Source organism: Aethina tumida, chromosome 1 (assembly GCF_024364675.1).
Source record: "Aethina tumida isolate Nest 87 chromosome 1, icAetTumi1.1, whole genome shotgun sequence".
Classification (NCBI taxonomy): domain Eukaryota; kingdom Metazoa; phylum Arthropoda; class Insecta; order Coleoptera; family Nitidulidae; genus Aethina; species Aethina tumida.
Genome location: NC_065435.1, coordinates 57170676 through 57191976, shown reverse-complemented (window position 1 = coordinate 57191976; position 21301 = coordinate 57170676). Strand labels below are relative to the sequence as shown.

Sequence of the window (21301 nt, the reverse complement as noted above, 5' to 3'; positions counted from 1 at the left end):
TAAATATCTTATCTCTTATTTAAAATAATAAAATTAAATTTTAGAGAAAATAAATAGCCAATGTGAATAGTCACACAAATAACACGCATGTAAACGGCAAAATATCGGCAACTCTATTTTAAAATTAAACTCTAGAACTCCAATTATTAACCGCAATTCATACATCTGACTTAAGGAGGGTGTTTATGTGCAAACTTTAGTCTTATTCGAATATTCTTTACAGAAATACAGCAAATTTTTTCATTCGACGTCTTACTACTCAACTAGTCACACTGATATTGTATGTCCCAACTAATTTATTTTTTATTTGCTAAATAAACAAGAAAGGATTTCGTTTACTTATTTTTCCAATTTTTCTATCTATAAAAGGCGTTGGGTTTTCGTTAAGATGTTTTTTATTGTATTTTATATATATTTTTTTTTGTTTCATACTTGTTAATAACCATTTTTCATTATCTTAAACATCTTAAACTTTTAGCGATGTCAACAATATTTAGACCTCGATTTTTCATGTTAATTATAATTTCCTTTCTTCCCAATAGAAGAATAAAAATCCTATCAAGAATAAATTCCAACTACTTAAATTTTAAGATATTTATCAGCTTAATTCAATTTAAATATAATGATAAAAATGCTTTTGCGTATTTGAATTATAATAATTATATCAACAATATCAATTATTATTTAAAAGATTTAAATCTCTTACATCAACAATTTTATTAAGACAATATAAACACAGTATTAAATTGATATAAAATTATCCAATATGTCTGGACTATATATTGTTGCAATAAAAATATTCTCTACGTGCATAATTTACTACAAAATACTAAATAGTAATGATTTTAATGATTAGGAGGATATCTTAGTTGCAGGTTTGGTAATGGCGAAGGTCAGAACGCTCCTTCATCTACCATTTGATGAACAAGAACTACAAGTTGAAGGTGAACTTAAAGCGTAAGATTTGATCAGATGTCGAAAGGTATAACAGAATTTAGAGCAGCAATAAGATATATTCCAAGTAATAGAGAAAAAACAGGAACTAATACATGTACGTGCGTTAAGAAAAACGAATACTGAAATATATTTTATATATTTACTGGATCAATTTTGATAGATATTTCTATGAACAGTTTTACATAATGTTTAAATTTAAATTTTCTGATATTTCTCTAGCCACCACTCTATGTATATTATTATAAATAGACCAAAATAAACCTTCCTTTTTTCACATTTCAAAACAAAAATACTCTTTTAAAAGGAAACAATAGTAAATGTAAAATATAGGCAGAACATAAATTCTAAAACTATGAAACTATGCTTAAAAATTATTTGGTAGACACAAGTTTAAAAAAGAATTATAACATGTACTTGAAAAAAAAAAGATTTTATTTGGTCCCATATTCATGAGCTATCAAAAAACTTTTTGTCTTATTGAATGGTCGCGGTATTTGGGCTAATTAGACTCATGATGCCACCTTTGAGCGACAGCACAAACCATTTCTAACCTAAGTAAACGCCTATGAATTTGTTTATTTTCCATTCAATAAACAGAAGTTTGTCAAAATGCCTGTAAAAGAAAATGAACAGATTAACACCAAAATACCAGCCACCGTTGAGCAACAACCAGTTCGAGAGTTGACTCAAACTGATAAGCTGAACAAAAAATTGTTGCAGTCGTTCCTGGAGAGAATCAACAAAAATGAATCCACAGATGAACACCCCTCTTGTGTAGTACATAATTCTAATGATTTTGAACAATAAAGTATTATTTTAAGTATTTAAGTTGCCTTTTACTGTAATCTGGTCCTTTAACCCCTAATACGGAGTTTTGTATAATAATTGTTTATATACAGAGGTATTCTGTACCTCTGCATTATCTACCGTAGATTATAATAGAAAATCAACAATATTAAAATATAGGGCTCAATTAATGTAAAACTCGATAAATGAAGGAAGCTATGCTTAACAATATTTCATTTATTTATTATTTATATGTCCCCCCTAACCTACCTAACCTTATTCTATGAATGCGCGGGAATTAACACCAAAACAAACTGCACAGTGTTCTGCCACATAACTTCTGAAGCAATGTCGTCAGGAGGTGAAGATGTACAATTTGAGGATGTAGATGATCTAGAGCGGCTCTATGATGGTGTCGAAGAAACAGAAAATATCGAAGAAGCGATAGAAGATAACACAGGCGAGAATGGTGAAAATGAACAGGGCAATGAAGATGAGGATGAATCACAAAAAAAAGTCGTTAAACCCAAAAGAGTTGTACGTAATCCACAACCGAAGCTCAACGATCAAACTTTGAAAGGACCAAAAGGTATCGGTGTGTTATCAAAATACTTTGAGAATGTTCAATTCAAAGGGAAAGGCTATGAGGAGGAAGATCTGAATGTATTGCTGAAGACTTATGAATATTGGTGTCACAGAATGTTCCCTAAATTTCCTTTTGAAGATTGCATTGAGAAATTGGAGAAATTGGGTGCCAAAAAAACAGTACAGGTAAGTAAATAATATCTTATAGGTTCAAAGATATTGAAATATGTGTTTTGTAGACTTATTTGAAGAGAATTAGAATGAATATAACATTTGATGAAGAACCAGATAAAATGGATAGTGATAATGAAGAAATTGCCATGCCAGTGGAAGAAAATGTGTTCGATCAGTTGACTAAACGTGCTGAACCAGTTGTAAATGAAGAAATGTTGGAAAGAATGAGGTTAAACAGAGAAAAAGCTGAAAAGATTAAACAAGAAAGATTGCAAAGAATTAGAGCCAAGGTGTCAAACAACATAGGAGAGTCACAAATTTTACAACATAGAGGTACTGTAAATCGTGATCAAACATCTCTTAATGATATTGAAAATAACAGTTTGCCACCATCATATACACAAGAATCAAGAAAAAGTATAGACAGTGATAAGGAAGAATTTGAAAAGATGGACACTAATGCAACACAAACACCCCACAAAAAAGTATCAAGAAAAAAGAGAGTATTTGAAAGTGATGTTGAAGAAATTGAAGAGGATGATCAAGATGTTGAAAATATTGATGATATGTTAGATGAAATCAACAACTCAAAACAAAAAAATACTGTTGAAAGTGATGGAAATTCGTTATCTCCTAAAACACAACAGCCAAAGAGAACAATTCTGGACAGTGATAGTGATACTGAAGCAACATCTCTTGAACAACTATCAGATAATATTGGTAATGCCAATGAAGACAGCAATTTGTTTCCTTCACAAACACAAAAATTAAGAAGAAAGACAGTTATAGATAGTGATAGTGAAGACTCTGAAGAAATGGACACTAATGTAACATCTAAATCACCACCCAAAAAAATATCAAGGAAAAACAGAGTATTGGATAGTGATGATGAAGATATTGAAATGAATAATCAGCAAAATGTTGATAAAATCAGTAAGCCAAATGAAAATAATGTAACAGAGAAAAATACTTTTGAGAGTGATGAAAGTGAAAACAGTAGTTCACTACCTTTAGAAACACTTAAATCAAGAAAAAGTAAAATTCCAGATAGTGATGATGAAGAATATGAAATGATATCTCAGCAGCTCCATAAGAAAAAGAGAGTAATTGATAGTGACAATGAAGAAACTGAAGAGAATAATCAACAAGTTGCTGAAAATGTTGAAAAGGAAACTACAATGAATGGTACATATGAAAGTGAGACTCAGAGTAGCAATTTATTATCTTCAAATATAAAAGAATCAAGATCGACGAGAATTGCAGACAGTGAATGTGAAGAAATATTAAAAAATAATGCTCTCAGTGATGAAGGAGAAAAAGATGAAGATGAATAAATTGTCACATAACTCACAAAAGCACTATGTATATAAGTAAAGATATTGATTTTCCCTTGTATGTGAATACTATTAGTTGAAATTTAAGGAGATATGTTATGATATTTGAATAAAACTCATAATTTAGTAATCCATGTACTTATAATTTAAATCACATATGTTTCTAAAGCTAATAAAGTATATACAAAGCTATTCATTCAAGTAAATATAACTTTAAACATTTTAATTTGGTTTCTACATACAATTTACAGATCTGATGTGTCAGAATATGGGAGACTGTAATTTAGAAATTTTCAGGTACTTTAAACCAAACCCACAAAACCATTAAAATTCAACAGTATAAATTTCTAATCAGGCCAGACTTACATAATACTAATACATAGTCATGTTAATAAATATGGTCAAAATGTACACATTTCATGAAATGATTTTTATACAATTGGAAGGTGTGCACTGGTAACACAATTTTCATTAGAAAAATTGGTATTTAATGATGTTGATCAGATAACTATAATTTTCATTTGATTAAATGTGAGCATTGCAGTTTCATGAAATGTTCGCAATTAAACTGCATTTGGTATTTCTGGTATCAATGAAGCGAAAAATGTCGCAAAAAAGGTCCACACGACCATTAGCCTAGAAGGTGCCTGATCTTCCTGTCTGGCCTGATCAGTAGGAACGTTATTGTTGTTGTTGTTGTTGTTATTAATGTTTCTGAAAAACCCAATTTGATATAAATATAATCCAATGGCCAACAACAAAACGAAAATAAAACGTAGTGGACTGGAGTAAAAGTAAACAACACTGGAAAGCACCAGAGCCCTGCTGATGAAGTAAAATACATCCAACCAGTCCCTCTCTGGATTGTCTGGATCTCTTTGTGCAGGAACTGCTTGTGGTGGGGGTGCTTGGGCATTCTGTTGTTGCTCTTGATCTGGTGTGTTTCCCTGTTGTTGTGGTGCCACTGGCACACCATTTGAGTATGACTGAGCAGCACTGAAATTAATAAATTTATTATAAATTGCAAAAATGTAACTGTGGCAATTTATTTATTTTTTTTTCATGGAATAGGATTTATTTTGCATGGCCTTGATTACTTTGTCAAACATAAACTATTGTTCAGGGCAATAAAATATATAATCCTCATGTTAAATGTAAATATTGTTTTAAAAATTATATAAACAAATAAACTGTTTAATATTGTATTAACTAATAATAAATTATTACATTCATGTTTATTAAAAATTTACTCAATCAACGTTAAATTCACTTAAATTTAGAAGTATACTATTTAGCAGTACACTATTTTGTAATTATAATGAACACCCATTAGTACCATCCATTATACATTCTATGTCAACAACAATAATCAGCAATGCAATTTTACCTTATCACAATATATTAATTTGCATCAATTTTTGTCAGTTTGCTTTAAGACACTTAGCCAAAAACGACAATAAAATGAATACTCACATGTGCATATATTGCGTCATATACTGAATGTATGCCTGCTGCATCATAGCAACTTGTGTGGCGAACTGATTGGGATCCATGCCTGGATTTATAAATCCCATATTGCCAATGTTGGGAATGTTGTGCATGTTAGGAACTCCTTGATCTGTTTCAGTATCATTACTGTTAGAGCCTTCAGTTGGGTGGGTTGTCTGTTCACTAGTGGTGGTTTCTGTATTGGCTTGTGCCTGATATGCTTTTGTGAACTTGGGTGTGCATACCAGATGTACAGTGTGCGTTTCCTGGCCCTCGTATTGTCGTAGGATATCTTTGAGGATGAGAGAGTCGCTTAGCAGTTGTCCGGAATAGATGAGCTTCTGTTCATGTTTTGGCTACAATGTTAATATCATGTTAGAAGTGGTACGGGCGGTGGGAATTTGTTTACTTACTGGTTTGCTGGGATAGACTTCAGACAAGTGTTGTTTCAGTTTGTTTATAGTCCAAGACAACTCACACTTGATAGTTTGATCTTCAATTTGCTGGTTGGGTGCTTTCACTATTAAAGTAACTGGTAACGTTTCCATGTTTCTGTTTTTGGAATACAACTGGGTAATCTAAAATATTAACAAATACCGTTCAATACATATACTGGCACAACGTTTTCTATTTTAAGCTATATCTACTCGAATGACATATTTATCATTTATCAACAGAAACGTATTTGTCCAGGCCTGATTGGCGGAGCGGACGACTGTTCACGTTGTCACGTGACTAAACAAACCAAAGGCGTAGCATAGAAAAGGGTCTTGGGACTCACCTCTGTTCCGTGTTGGAATTATTCTCGTCCAGTTGCTCCTATCTCTTAGAAATCCGCTACTAATTTCTAAGGATTAAAGTAGTAAAAATGACTGACAGTAAAACGTAATGTCATGAGATGATTTGATTGAAAAAATGACAAGTTCTGTTAATATATGGTTAGTTTATAAATTGTTTATAGTTAAATTTATATTATTCTATTTGTTAATTTACCCGTGAATATAAAAACTACAATTTGGAGATATTTGCTGCAAGTAACTTAAAATTTTCATATTAATATGTTGTTCAATTTACATTTTCCTAAAATATTATTTGTTTGTCTACAACTTTAACTGTCTATAACTGTCATCCAAGACGTACCACAAAAAATAAAACTTAAAATAATTTGTTATACAGAGTGGTTTGTTATAATTATTTTGAAAGGGCTAGATTATTTAAGACCAGACATTAGATTTACAATATATGTATACTACCACCATAAATATTTTAAAAACATTTTTAATCACATTTTTCCAATATGTAAATTTTTAATTTTATTATTTTTAAAGTATTGCTAGTAGTCTAATATTTTAAAAAGATAAATGTTAATTTAGTTTTATTATGTCATGTATTAAAAAATAGAATCAAATTACTGCAAGTTAAATATTCTAATAATACGTACCCAATTATTTGCTTATTCGCCGCCACTGTAATCACTCATTAATTGTGATGTATTTTCAAAATATTATTGTGTAAATCTAGAAATTGTTTCTTATTTGGCGTGAGCTCTCTCTAAAAATACTTTGATACATACCAATATTAATTTTTATCAAGTAAAAAAGTATAATTTTTCTACGTCTTAGTGTTTTCGTTTATTGAGAATGAAAGTACATCTAATGAAAGCTATTATTATATCTTGCATAATGTAAGATCAAGTGAAGTGTAACCAGCTTGCGAAATAATCAATTATTAGAAATTTTTAATTTAAATGTCACATAATGGGAATTGAAATTAATTTTCAAATGTCTATTTAGTGTTTTTTTTTTCATGAAAAACTAAATATTAATATAGTTAGAAGTACAGTCATAATTATAACTTATTAAAATATATTAAAAATACATATATTAAAATAGAGCTGTACTACTTGGATACTACTTTCATTGCTCTCTGTAAATTTAAATCCATTATTTACTAACGGTTTTTTGTTTATTATAATTATTTAATCATTGGTCGAAGTAAAACTGTAAAAAATATTACAATTCAGCGTTACCTGGACCGAGAGAAACCAGAAGAGATGGCTAAAAATTTACTGCTAAATAAGTCAAACGTTTCACGTATTATTAAAAAATTTAGAGAAGCTGGCCAAGTGGCAGCTGCTAAAAATTATCTGAGTTCGAAAAGCTGCGAAAAGAACATCGATAATGTCAAAAAGCAATCCAATCTTATCGTCAATTGAAATTAAAGCCAACCTGGTGAAAATGAGACTTGCTGAAATTAATTCAAGGACTATGAAAAGATGGTTTAGTAGTTTTTATAAGAAAAACACTGGTTTTTACTAAAAATGTGAAAGTCCACTTGCTGACTTCCATATATTGAAGAAATGATGCTCTTAATGTTTCAACATGAAAACGAACCCAAACACAAAATTGTAATTTTAAATGTAAATAGCAATTTTTAGAAAATTTTGATACAGTATGTGTTTATAAGTTTATACATACGGCAGAGTTTAGAGATTATAATTTTTGTTACAAAAAGTTCAATATAATATTCAATTAATTTCTGAATGAAATGTATATTCAAATTTCCAACTTAATATTGAAATACTTTTATGTCAGATTAATTTTAATTGTTGAATTAATTTTAATATTTAATTTTGATTTAAAAAATAAATATAATGTTTATACAATATTTTATTTTTATTTGTCTAGTAAAAAGTAACCTGTCATAAAAAGGGATACTTAAAAATTATAATGAAGTATTCCATATACAATAACAATTTTTTGATTTGATTTAGATTCCTGTCATTAAAAGAAATCATATCATATCATATCAAGTGGGGAATGTGAATCCAAACTTCTATGTTAAACAACGTTGATTAACTGATTAATTAATTTTAATATTTATTTTTGATTTAAAAAATAAATATAACATATCATCATTTTATATAAATTAACATAAATGAACACAAAATATTCCGATACTCCTAAGTTAGATAAGGATAGATATTAATTGATTAGCTAATTTCAAATTTAATTTTATTGTAAATAAATAAATATGACCTTAACAAAAAATGTGAAACATGTTTATAAAACTGTTCCTTAAATATAGAATGAAAATGCAATTATTATAAGACTATTTTGTACAGGAATGTTTTTGTGTAAGGGAAACTGGGAATAAAACAATCAATATTTTATACAATATTTTATTTGTCTAGTAAAAAGTAAACTATTATAAAAAGGGAGAATTAAAAATTATTATCGAAGCATCTCTAATATACAATAAACATTTTTTTGTTCATATTGAACATCACATTAGCGCCATAGGCCAGCTATGGCAAATATATTAATATATTACACCTAGAGCATATAAGTATATATAATCTCTTTATAAATATGACCTGTATGCAAGATTGACTCCAAAGTACCCCATTATTGTCTTTTTTCGTTTTAATTGACTTATTATTGTCATTACCACATAGTTACGTTTGTAAAGAAGAGGAAGCATTTATATGAATACAAATATTATGAGCATAAGAATTTTGACATGAATATGCCCTGAGGTATTTCCCACAACCATTCTTCATTTAGTCTAGATATGAGAAATTTAGCCAGTTTCATAAGTTGAATATATAAACTGAGCATAATTAATGATATAATAATATTAGTATTCTTATCATTTTATCACATCGTATTGTGTAATACAATTTGTATTGTCTGTATGTTATTAATGTGATTTATTTTAGCATAATTATTGTCTCTTTTTAAAGTTGCTAAAATATTTGTAAATCAAATATCTTTGGTTGGGTCATTTTTATCAAGGTTTTACTCTCACACTTTACGAGATCGTAAAGTTTTGAGCAGTTTTGCATACAGGCCGCTTACATGTGAATTAGAGTCAATAAAGCTCGCTGACACAGTGATCAGCAAAGTACACACTGTAATAAATATTGTCTCGGATATAGGCTATTTGAATTGAGCTTAATAAAATTTTCGCGGCGAAGGAATTCTGAGAAATCGCTCCCGATTATTAACGATTAACGTTTCCAGAGCAATTAACCATTTAATTAAGTCATTTAAGATTTTGATTACAATCAGACGGTGCCCATTATATCTAATTTCCGGTCTAACGTTTTAATTGAGAAAAACAACCGAAAGTTCGAAAAGTTATTTAATTCCGCGTCCATTCTGGGGTTTTATGAATTTTCATGAGATAATTAATTCTAAAAATAGATTCATTGGATCTCAAACAAAACTTTATGGCATGGTATAAACTGAAGATAAAACTTTTTTCAGTAATTGCACGATTGTGTTTGCAGTTTTTATTCGCCATCGTTCAGCCAAACGTCCTCAGCTATTCATATCTGTTTAAAATTCGTGTAATTTATCTTTATACTCTTTCAGTTTTCAAATCCCTCGGTTAATATTCACTCCATTAAGTTTTGTTTACTCCAACCGCTCTAAAGTACAGAAATTCTTTTGGGGGAACGTGATAACTGGAAATATTTCTCACTTTATGAACAAGAATTTAAGATGGAACATTTAGATTTCACGGCAAATTAATGCAGTGCCCGCTTTTGTGGTCGAGTTTTATAACAAGAATTTACGCAATTGTACTTTATGGCGAATTGTTTACGGGGTGACAGACGAATGTTGAATATTCCGGGAAATGTTTGTACGTGTTTCGATGTCGCTTTCATATATTGTCACAGTACCAACAGTTTATTGTAAGCGTCACTAAATAATGTTCGTAAACCGTTGATTTCTCACAATTCAATCGCCGAGAAAGCGTAGGATTGACATCGGACAATGCAGTTCTAATATCTAGTTAGGTACATTAAGTGATTATCAATGGCTAAAGCTTCTAAATAGCACCTAAACGTCAGAAACATAGTATTTTTTCTGTAATAAGTTCACTCTAAATTTTCATAGTAATCTAAATATTGTCGCGTTATTAGTGGTATTGTCAAAATGGACCACGTTCTCCTAATTTTATATCATAAGTTTATTTTCAAAATGTTTTTAATATTTTCTACTAACATTAGTTTTGAATAAATTCAGACTGAATTATGTGCAATAGAAACCGATGACAATTTATGATTTAAAGCTTTTGTCATGGCACATTTAATCAGATAGAGTTTTGTGAGTAACATTTTTTGTATTCAAATTATACACACTATCACAACAGAACAATAATCAATAGTCTATCTTTTCAGCCATTACGGTATTAGAAATAAGTCTGTCATTATAGGAAAATTAATGCTGTTGTGAAAAGTTTGATTAATTGTCCCGATAAAATTCAAAATTGTTTCACATACACAATTGCACATAAGTCAGTCTATATGACAATAGTTTAATGGCTGTTTCCTAATGTACGTCTAAAACTTTAACAAACACTTCTAATAAAATATATTAAAAATTGGTAATGTGATTGTTTCGCGAAATGTTCTCTTTGATATATACTATAATTTTGTATCAGACATGATATGCAGAACTAGATCAAGTACTTTGCAATGTGCTCAAAAAATACTAAAATTTAAATACATATACGCAAGTCTTGTCCAGTTCAGATGATATGCCCATTAAAAATAAATATTTCTTAGTTCGTATATTATTGTCGATACGAAAGAGATTTCGTTTTCATATAGTTTTGGAAGACTAGTCAAAATCAAGCAATACTAAAGTTTAGGTTTGTTAAATAGGATTTAAAGTTTAATCAATATTCCATCGACATTGTACTGAACGTTAAATCCTATTACTTATAAGTAGTTAATGTTAGGGACTGATTTTCACAATAGGCCATTGTACAAAAACCAAACTATAATTTAGTATCACATTTAATATTAATGTGCCGAATCAATTCGATTCAAAATGTAAAAGTTCTGGTTTTGATATCACATACTCTATTTTCTTTTACATTTTCAATCGATCGGTGTTGAATTTCGAAAAGATTACTTAGGCGTTCCAAGGATAAACGATTGATTCATAAAATCAATTAATCACTTTTTGTGGAATTATTTAGACGGTGGAATGCTATCAATCAGGTACAAAATCATTTGTTTCGTCCGCAATAAAAATATAAGTAAAACTAATAAACAGCCCTATCGTTTATTCCCAGAATGCTCCCAATAAACCACAAACTCTTCCTAAATCTTCTGCCATATTATGGTGCGGCTACAACGAAGGTTAACAATACCTTTCGACCACACTTATAGAGACCATATGACTTGGTCTGTTGGCGTTACATCATCTAATCGCATCGATTTCCGTCAGGTCTCTGCCTTTGGTCTCCGGCACGCAGCAAACAACGAAGCAGAGGCCGCAGATGGAGATGAAGGCGTACAACCAAAATGCACCGTACAAGCCCAGCATTTCCTGGAAGTCCACGAACGTTTTAACCCCGATGAAGGCGCAGAGATAGCTGAAGCTCGTGGCCAGAGCCGTGCCAATGCCACGATGTTCCAGAGAGAAGAGTTCACTGACCAAGAGCCAGGATATCGGACTGATACCTAAGGAGAATGCAACGGTAAAGACCAAAACGCACAGTAGAGGTATCCAGTCTAGATTCGGAACTGTTTTCGGATGCGCATCTTCATAATAAGCGAACGAACCGAAGGAAGCTAATGCTAGAGTCATTAAGACACTTGAAGCGACTAAAAGGGGAAGTCTACCTGCACTGTCCACTAAAAGACCGGACAACAACGACGACAGTAATTGTACAACAGCAACAGCGACCGCGGCGCTGTGCGGATTCGTGCCTCCGAACGTTTCTTTGAACACGCTGACCACGTAAAAGTTAAAAGCGTTGACGCCGGAAAAGCGTTGGAAAAACATTAGCCCGCAGGCTATTAAAGCTGGTGTTCTCAGGGTCTCCAAGAATAGCTTGGGGTTTGCAGGAACAGTTCGAGTGAGCACGTGGGCTTGCAGAAGGCCCAGTTCTAATCGTAGATCGGCTGTGTCGCCTCGTAACCATCGCAAAGCTTGCTCGGCCTCTGTATCTTTACCGTTGAGTACCAGGAAACCGGGACTCTCTGGAATGCGCCACATGGCTAAACACATGGTGGCCGGTGCGAGGGAAATTAGGAATGCCAATTGTCTCCAATCGAGAAAGGCGCCGGCAGCGAAGGCTACAAGCATGCCAGCATGACCTGCAACCTTCAGTAGGGCACTAAGCCCTCCACGTATACTGGGGGCGGCTATCTCGCTGACGTAGACCTGGGCAGATAACTGCACGATTGCGACGAGGAATCCACTGAGAAAGGCTGCAAAACACATGACCTCCACACTTACTGCGAACACGGTGATTATCCAGCAAAGGGACAACGGAGCACCGGCTAGTATTAAGGTTCTCCGTCGTCCCCATCGAAGAGCTGCGCCACCAAAAGAGGCACCGAATAGGGCACCGAGCAGAGACAGACTAGCTAACCAAGAGGCTTCTTGACCGCTGACGGGGAACGCGTCAGCATCTCGTTGCTGCAGAGATGCGATAGCGGGGGAGCTGTAGCCTTTGCTGAGACCGGCTGCTAACGGTCCAAGGGACACTGCCAGGGAAGCGAGCACTTGACCAAGAATCTGTGGTCTTCCGGTCACGAACAGGTGACCGCCTGGTCCCGACACCTTAAAAATAAAAATATTATTTTAAAACAGACCTTGTCGGAAATGTATGAATGTAGTTGTAACATGTGAATGGTGTTGACGCACAAACACAATAGTAAATAAATAATAAAAATATAAATATATCAATGAATTATGTGTATATATAAAATACTTGGCTAGAAGTACGGTAATATTTTATCAAAACAATTTGTTGCTATATTTCAAAGTAGTTAATTTAAAAACTAGTTATCTACGTTCGTAATTTTCGAAATAATACAAAGTTGCATAAACGTTTATCATATTCGAATAGGAGTTGCAACTAAATTTTCAAACTAGGTCAGTTATTTACAAAAACGATAAGCTATCTGACAATTTTGTCCAATTTGTATAGCTGAACGTATAAATGGGCATCCAGAAAAGTTATGTTAGAGGTTGTTAATTAACTTTGTTCAATTTATATGATAATGAGATATAATTTATTGATTAGTCAAAACTCTGTTAATTGTAACTTCAAATTTGTTTATCGTAATATTGATGGCGGATCGTTTAAGATTGGTCGATTGAGCGAGGCTAAAGATTTTCCTCGCCATATAACGTAATGAACTGGCGTGAAAAGCAGACATTTGGGGGAAATGGTGCGAATAACCCAATGACGTGTATTCATTTAAACTTCTAAATAGCTGTTACCATTTGTCTATTGTTTCCCAAGTTTTACTAAAATAATTTATTTGATGAATCCGATTTAAATAGAATGTGGAAATGGGAAATTCTTTACACATTCAAAGGCGTGGGAAGCGACATTTTTGCCTAAATTATTTTTCAGGCTGTTAAACATTGTGGTACCTATCAAATTTTATTCTGTAACCTTCCGATTAAAATCATCACACATTTTTTAAAGTTCATTAGAGAGGTATCGAAATTTTCTTTTTTATATTTAGTGCTATTTGTATGTGTTGAACACGAAAATCATATTGTTTATTTTTTTTATTCGGGCCATTAAAAATAATTGAGTTACAGCTATTGAAAGTTCAATTTTTTGCAATTTTTTACTATTTTTGAGTAATTTTTTAGCAATAATTAATTCCAGTGTTCCAAACATACTTTTAATTATTAGTTTTTGTCCTTTTAAGACCAAGGAAAAAAATTAAAATGTTATGATGATATTTCTATACGGTTCGTCCATCTGATTCGTGTGAAGAGCTTTAGCTTAAACTTTTACGTTTTCTATTGGGTAGATCTTCTCGTATAAGAAATAGTTCACCATGACTTACTCTTGCCTGCAGCTTTGATATCTTCTTTTTATTTTAGTGGTTATCAAAATTATGGAATAAATTTTAAGTTAATTTTCTTTTCATGAGACTTATTTGTATATTTTATATTATTGAATAGAAACAACTATATGTATATAGTTAGGATAATAATAATTTTCCATTAAAATACCTTTAAATAAAAATATTATCATGAGAATAATATATAGACGAAATAAATTTGGAAATAGGAAATTTATTTAATATCTGGTAGCATAACCAGACTCAACATCGAGTCGACAAGACTGCGACGTACTAACACAGGAATGTTGGCCAATTTTTTTTGTATAACTGCTACAAATATTCCTCATTGATGTTTTTTTTGTCGGATATTTAATTCCAGATGCTGCCATAGATGTACGATTGAATTTAAGTTTCAACTCTGTGAGAGCGGGGAAAACAACCACCATCTGATCCAAAGACCACTTTTTTACAAGCTTGATTGTGTGTTTTGGATCATTATCTTGTTGAAACTTCCAAACTACAGGCAATTCATCAATTCGTATTATGGAACCAGTCCCAGATACTGAAAAACATCACTATTCCATGATGTTTTCACCACCATATTTAACTGTTGGTTTTTAGTTTGCTTACATTTTATTTTTCTATAGCACTAAAACTCATTTCTTGTAAACTTAAATAATTTAATATATTGACCATTTTCTAAACATCAGATGAATTACGACATCCTAAAGCATTATTACGGATTTCCAGTAAAATTATTCCATATTTTTGACCTATGGTATGTTAAAGGTTAAAGGTTACCTCGTTAATTACTTTGACCATTTAAATTTTCTAAGGCGAAAATCAAATGACTGAGGGGAGAATAAATCTTAATTGTCTTATTTGAACTTTCAAGTCGAATTGAGATGAAAACCATTTTGAAGTATCCACTTTAACTGAACTTTTTGATCATTTAATTTTGAGGAAGCAGATCAATATACCACTCATACAATTAAAATTACAAGGAATTTCAATTAGAATTTCATGAATAAAAATATCGAAATTTAGCTGCAAATTTATACACTACTCGCAATATTTACATTTTTTGGTCTGATCTTAGTCTGCTACGGTCTGAAATGATTGTAATTGAATAAGGTATAGGTTGAAAATGTAAATCTATGAACATTGAAATGACTGTAACACAGTTAGTTTCCTTCCGATCAAAACAAATTTGGGATCGATACATAATTTACTCCACATTCTAATCAAATATTACTTACATCAATGGAACGGACACGCTGGTAATTTTTGACGTAGCATTAAATAAAATGATACACTGAAAAATACTATCTAGGTGAACTCTCCAAATGAAAAAAAATTAATATGCCTTTCATGTTCAGCGCACCCGTATTATCATAAAACAATGTAGGGAAGAATCTCTATATTTCAAAAGTTACTTTACCAGTCTCCCGCTTTTGTATATAAAAGACGTACTGTGAATAGAGAAAATTATTTTTTTGAAAAATTAATATTGTCTTCGGATCTTTATAACTTTCAACAAACTGGAAAACAAAAACTACGGCCCGGTTATTACAAAGAATTTAGATATTGATTTTAAAATTCTTGAATGTACTATATTAAAAAAAGAAAACAAAAGATGAGAACGCTGTGTTATTACAACAAATTAGATATTTACAATATAAGAATTGTAAAACAAGGTTATCATATATACTCTGATAATTAAAATTAATCATCATTTTAAATTAACATTGAAGGACGATATCAAATGACGACTAATTTTAATAATGTAAAAATTGCATAATTTAGCCACAGGAATTTTTAAGGTAATTATAATTTTATATTAATAGTAGTACACTATTGAATTTTGGAGAAAAAAAATTGAGATCTATTATGAATTTTCTAGTGTGTAATTTTTTATCAAATTAAGAAGCAAAATGTTGAAGAAACAATTCGTGGATTTAATAATTAGTGATGTCTAATTATTAATAATTAAAGCATAACACCGACACATAATATTTTTACTGCATACCATAAATTCACAGTAGGTATTGATTTTAGAATGTCGAGTTTAGTGATACTACATAGTCATACTACATGCATTAAAAAGTATATAACAACTTTTGGTCGCTCTATACGAAACAGCTTAAGGCATAATTACAAACAATACGGTGCAGCATTACGTATACGTATGTCGCATAGTAAATCTTGTTAATGATCTAGGTCAGATTGCTGAAAAAGAACAAACGGTCATGTAACCTGGTCCATTTTGCAACCTAACTATAAACTGTAACATTACTATAACCTGCTAAAAGTGGGGGGCGTAACCTACCACAATTTTTCTATAACAATCCGCCAATTAATCTCGGTAAAACAAGAGAGACAACAAACAAGGATGTGTTGTGACGGTCACACCGTGACCTTAGAGGCGTCGATCCGCGTGAAAGTGAACCCGTTGTGTCGGGGACAACGCACTTCTTTTCCCATCTACTGGCCGACGTTTCCTTAAACACTTACCGTGTGGGTGTAAAAGTCCCGGGTCATGGTTGCGTCTCTGCACGTGACTACGTGCTACATGACGCGATGCCGAGCACACCTCCCGCCGTCGTCCTGTTCAGGAACGTTGCCGTTGATCGGTGACGGTTGTGGTACGCGGCGGCACAAAACGTCCGGCGTTCATGTCCGCCCGTTCGGCCGATTTCAGCAGCACTGCGACCGTGTCTGGGACGCGTCCGGACGCCGAGTCGGTTTCAGCTGCGGGCGACCGGCTAGGCGCAGGACCGGAGAAGCAGACGGCCCTTGTGTTGGAGAGGTCGTTTGCAGGAGACGGTCGGCCGTGTCGCGACGTTGCGTCTGTTCGGGACTTGGACGGGCGTCAATCAATTTTCGCATTACGAATATTTGGGTGCGTTTATGGTTATGCGATATTGCTGCGATAATATGGCCGCCGGTTGGGGTTGGAAGTAGTAAGGGACCTGCAGGTAACAAGGCCCGTCGCGTAATAAGGCCTAACTAACGAAAATTGTATTTAAAATGGGAACCCCAGCTCAAAACCACACTCGCAAATGCCTAAAACATATATTTTACTGCCCTTTTGTGGATGCGCATTATTCTACTCTTTGCCGCTCCTTTCGTACTAAACAACAAATAATAAAATTCTATCTTAAAATGGATCCACTTTAATTGTTCTCCATTTTATATACAGTATGGGATAAAATTAAATATTAAACAATATATACGATTGAAAGTCATTAGAGACAACAGTGACCTCCTCACCTCCTCAAAATTGGTTGGTCAGCTAGAAAAGGCTACATAAGCTCCTATCGTTCCAGTTACGGTAAGGAGACGCTCAGCAAATGCAGGTTTTCGTTTACGAAGATCATTGCAATCATTTGATCAATGACCATAAGCAAAAACGTTTAGAATGAGTAAGGTGCATTGTTCACTGGACGGAAGAATGGATATCTGTACTTTTCACAGATGAAAGTGGATTTAGTCAGTACAATGATGATCATCGAGTTCGTGTCGGGACTAGAGGCGGTGTTCCACGAAATCGTCGAAGAAGTTCTATTGTGGGATGGGGAAGAATATGCTATAAGAGCCGCTCGATATTAAGACTTTCCCTTCCACCAGTGTTAACTGACCTGAGTAATTATGTTACTCTACATATTTTATACAAATAAGTTATCAAGGTCTACCAATATTATATTTAAGTCTTTTTCTCAATCAAAATTTACTTTTTTGTGGTATATTAGCATCAACATTACGAAGGTAGAAAGTATCTACCTTGATTGACTGAAGTTTTAAGTTGCAAGGCCCTATATTAATTATTATTTATTTAACAACCAAGGTTCTCGGAGAATTTTATAAAACTTTGACTACCGTTATCTGTGTCTCCACTCTGCGGGAGTGTACTCCTTCGTTTACAACAACAAAAAATTGGGCGACAGTGTTTAAGAAGTTTGCTGCGTTTGCTCACAATTGAATTAAAACAGATTCGTGAGGATGATTCAATGGAGTGGGTGGAATATTGATGTACCATTTCACAACTAAGACGAAACAACAAAAAAACAATGGACTAAAATCTAGGATCCGCCTCCAAAGAAGGTGAAAAAAGTTCGGTTTGCTGGAACAATGATGTTATCAGTTTCTGGGATAGTTAAGGCATAATTTTCAGTGATTATCTTCAAAGAGGAAATGTGATGCATCAGTATTATGTGAATTGCTTCTTCATGTACTCCATACGCCAGATTTAATCCCGTCGGATTATTTTAAATTTCAATAATTAGAAGAAACGCGATTATTTACATCCTACTTCACAAAATTTACGATTGAAAAAAGTAGTATCACCACGTGGTATAATATTACAAAACATATGTTGTCAAAGGAAAATCCAAAATAAAGTATTGAGATGTCTAAAAGTTGAAGTATTAGATAAAATGTTTTCTAATTTATTTATTTTTATGAAGTAGTTTATGTAAGAAGTGTATTATTTAAAATAAATAAGTTAGAATAGTCCCGTTAGATCTTTGCATCTACATCATCAGCGTATGACCATATCAAAGACAAACGTATATAAAATTAGATAACAGATTAGTAATTAAACAATGATAGAGATAGTGACTTATTTATTTTTAAGTTGCAAGGTACGTCGTGCATCATAAACTAATATCTATTAAACAAAGATAGCAATATCCGCCAGCCAACTATGGATGTTTATGGTCGTCAATCACAAACGAAATAGTAGGCTGTTTATTTAATCAACAAATTCACCATAGAAATAAGAAACATTCGAACTTAATACAGTTCGATGCATCAGTCTAGCAGATCATTCAGTTCGAACTCCACAAATGTGGAATGAACCTCAAGTTATCCAGTCCGTCCATCATATATCCATCAAGATGAAGCCAATTTAGTAAACGAGACATTGTATCATATCAACCGGTATATGAAATTAAAGGAAGCCATCGGACATCATGCTGCAGACTCAGGTTAGAGCATTCAAATTAATTTTATTCAACGTCGTATATTAATTACTAAAGTAAACTTAAATTATTTCAATCTTATAATTAGATAATTAAGAATTATATTATATTATATTTAATATTATATATTTAAGAATACTTTAGTAATTGATATAATATGATTTTTAATTATTAATTTAATAATTAAAAATATTTTATAGAATTTCAAATATTTCATAAAGAATTTAATGAACAACCTAAAATAAGTCACGTGTGATTATTATAAGACAAATTTATCAAAATGCAAATTACAGATAGCCTCTGAAGTTTCTAATTATTAAACAAATATAGCATGATCCATCGTGAGTACTATAGTTAGTTACATTAGAAAATCACAAATGAATAATTAGGCTGTTTGGTAAAGCAATATAGAAACAAGAAACATTCCTATATAAGTCAGTTTGCTGCATCAGTCTGTTTCAGTTTGTAGATCCATCCAATTCGAATTCCACAGACTTTATTATTCGAAGTTATTAATTACGATAGTATTTTTAAACAGATTTTAGTCAGATTAATAATTAAAAATCATAACATATTTTATCTCAATTTAAACATTCCATAAAAAATTTAATAACTTAAAATAAGTTTCGGTAGCCCAGTTAGTTTTTCCTCCACATCAACGTGTGATAATTTCAAAAACCATTTTATCAAAAGGCAAAATACCGATTAATAAATAAAGCTGTAGATAGTAGCTGATGTATTTTTAATAATTAGACATTGTTAGATAATCACAAATGAATAGTAGGCTGTTTGTGAAAACAATTAATTCACCATAGAAACTAAAAATATTTGTGTATAACACAAACAAATAAGTAGGCTGTTTATGCAAAAAACAAATTCTCCATAGAAACAAGAAACATTTCAATGTAATTCAGTTCGACGCATGAATCCGCATCAGTTCAGTAGATCATCCAGTTCGAATTCCACAGATGTGGATTGAAACACAAGTTAAATCAATCAGTCAATGATGTATCAAGTCAATTTCGAAAACGAGAAGTTGTTTCGTTGATGGGGATATGAAGACATCGAACGTGGTATTGGAGGTTCAGGTTAGAAATTATTCAAGTTTATTTAATTTTTTTATTCAACGTTATTAATTGCTATAGTATTTCTAAACAATATTATTATTGTATAGAAATACTTTAGCAATACTTTTAATCAGATTAATAATTAATATTTTATATATCTATATTTGTTCGGGTTTATAAATCTAAGTTTGTTGGAATTATTTCCTGACGTTTCGCTGGCACGAGTGACTATGAAAAATTAAATTAACAGCTTAAAATAAGTTTCGGTAGTCTCTCTGGATCTTTGCCCCACGTAATCTATGTATGATCATGACAAAGACAAATTTATCCAAATTCAGATTACAAGTTAATAATTAAACAAGACTATAGATAGTAACTGATGTCTTTAAGATCCCAAGTACATGTATCATAAACCACTAACTATTAAACAAAGATAGTAAAATCCATCGTGACTACCATAGATAATCACAAATGAATAGATTATTTTTGTAAACAACAAATTCCCATGGAAACAAGTAACATTTCAGTATAATACAAACGAATGAGTAGGCTGTTTATGTAAACAAATTCTCCATAGTAACAAGTAACATTTCAATGTTATTCAGTTCGATGCATCATTTCAGTAGATCATCCGGTCCGGAATGGACTGGTCGATTGAAACTGAAGTTATCAAGACAATTTAGAAAACGAAATTAATCATGCTGTTATATAAACATGGAATTAAACAAAAGCTGGCATCAGGCATGGTACTACAGACTCAGGTTAGAAATCATTCAAATTTATTTAATATGACTTAATATTTCTAAAATATTCTTGTAATTAGATTAAGATTAGAGATTAGTAGCCCCATATATTTAATTAGGTTTAGGAATTATTTATTTTATTTAACCATCATCCTCGTCAAAAACAAAGGATTATCAAAACACTAACCGAACGAGCCAAATGGATATGTGCCACACACCATCTCGCTGAAGAACAATAACACTTGGAAAAAACACTACAGGCCAACGGGTACAAACGCTCAGAAATAAGACGTACGATTTGTAAAGCTTTTCTCCCATATGTATTTAAAGTTACCAACATGGA

At 32.0% G+C, this 21301-nt stretch overlaps 3 protein-coding genes across 3 annotated transcripts; 1 reads left to right on the top strand and 2 right to left on the bottom strand.

Annotated features, from left to right (window-relative positions):
* The first annotated feature begins 1982 nt into the window (after positions 1 to 1982).
* On the top strand, positions 1983 to 3966 carry LOC109604744 (intermembrane lipid transfer protein vps13l). The gene is made up of 2 exons (XM_020021274.2): positions 1983 to 2514; positions 2568 to 3966. The coding sequence occupies exons 1-2, from the start codon at positions 1996 to 1998 to the stop codon at positions 3834 to 3836; spliced, it is 1788 nt and encodes a 595-aa protein (XP_019876833.2). The 5' UTR covers positions 1983 to 1995; the 3' UTR covers positions 3837 to 3966.
* Positions 3959 to 6405, bottom strand: LOC109604745 (homocysteine-responsive endoplasmic reticulum-resident ubiquitin-like domain member 2 protein). Its single transcript, XM_020021275.2, has 5 exons — positions 6318 to 6405; positions 6106 to 6171; positions 5738 to 5902; positions 5310 to 5680; positions 3959 to 4832 (listed from the first exon to the last, which is right to left on the bottom strand). Exons 3-5 carry the CDS (start codon positions 5870 to 5872, stop codon positions 4400 to 4402), a joined length of 939 nt encoding a protein of 312 aa, XP_019876834.2. The 5' UTR covers positions 5873 to 5902; positions 6106 to 6171; positions 6318 to 6405; the 3' UTR covers positions 3959 to 4399.
* Positions 6406 to 8522: 2117 nt separating this feature from the next.
* Positions 8523 to 16823, bottom strand: LOC109604735 (facilitated trehalose transporter Tret1-like). Its single transcript, XM_020021265.2, has 2 exons — positions 16681 to 16823; positions 8523 to 12916 (listed from the first exon to the last, which is right to left on the bottom strand). Exons 1-2 carry the CDS (start codon positions 16705 to 16707, stop codon positions 11546 to 11548), a joined length of 1398 nt encoding a protein of 465 aa, XP_019876824.1. The 5' UTR covers positions 16708 to 16823; the 3' UTR covers positions 8523 to 11545.
* Positions 16824 to 21301: the final 4478 nt, after the last annotated feature.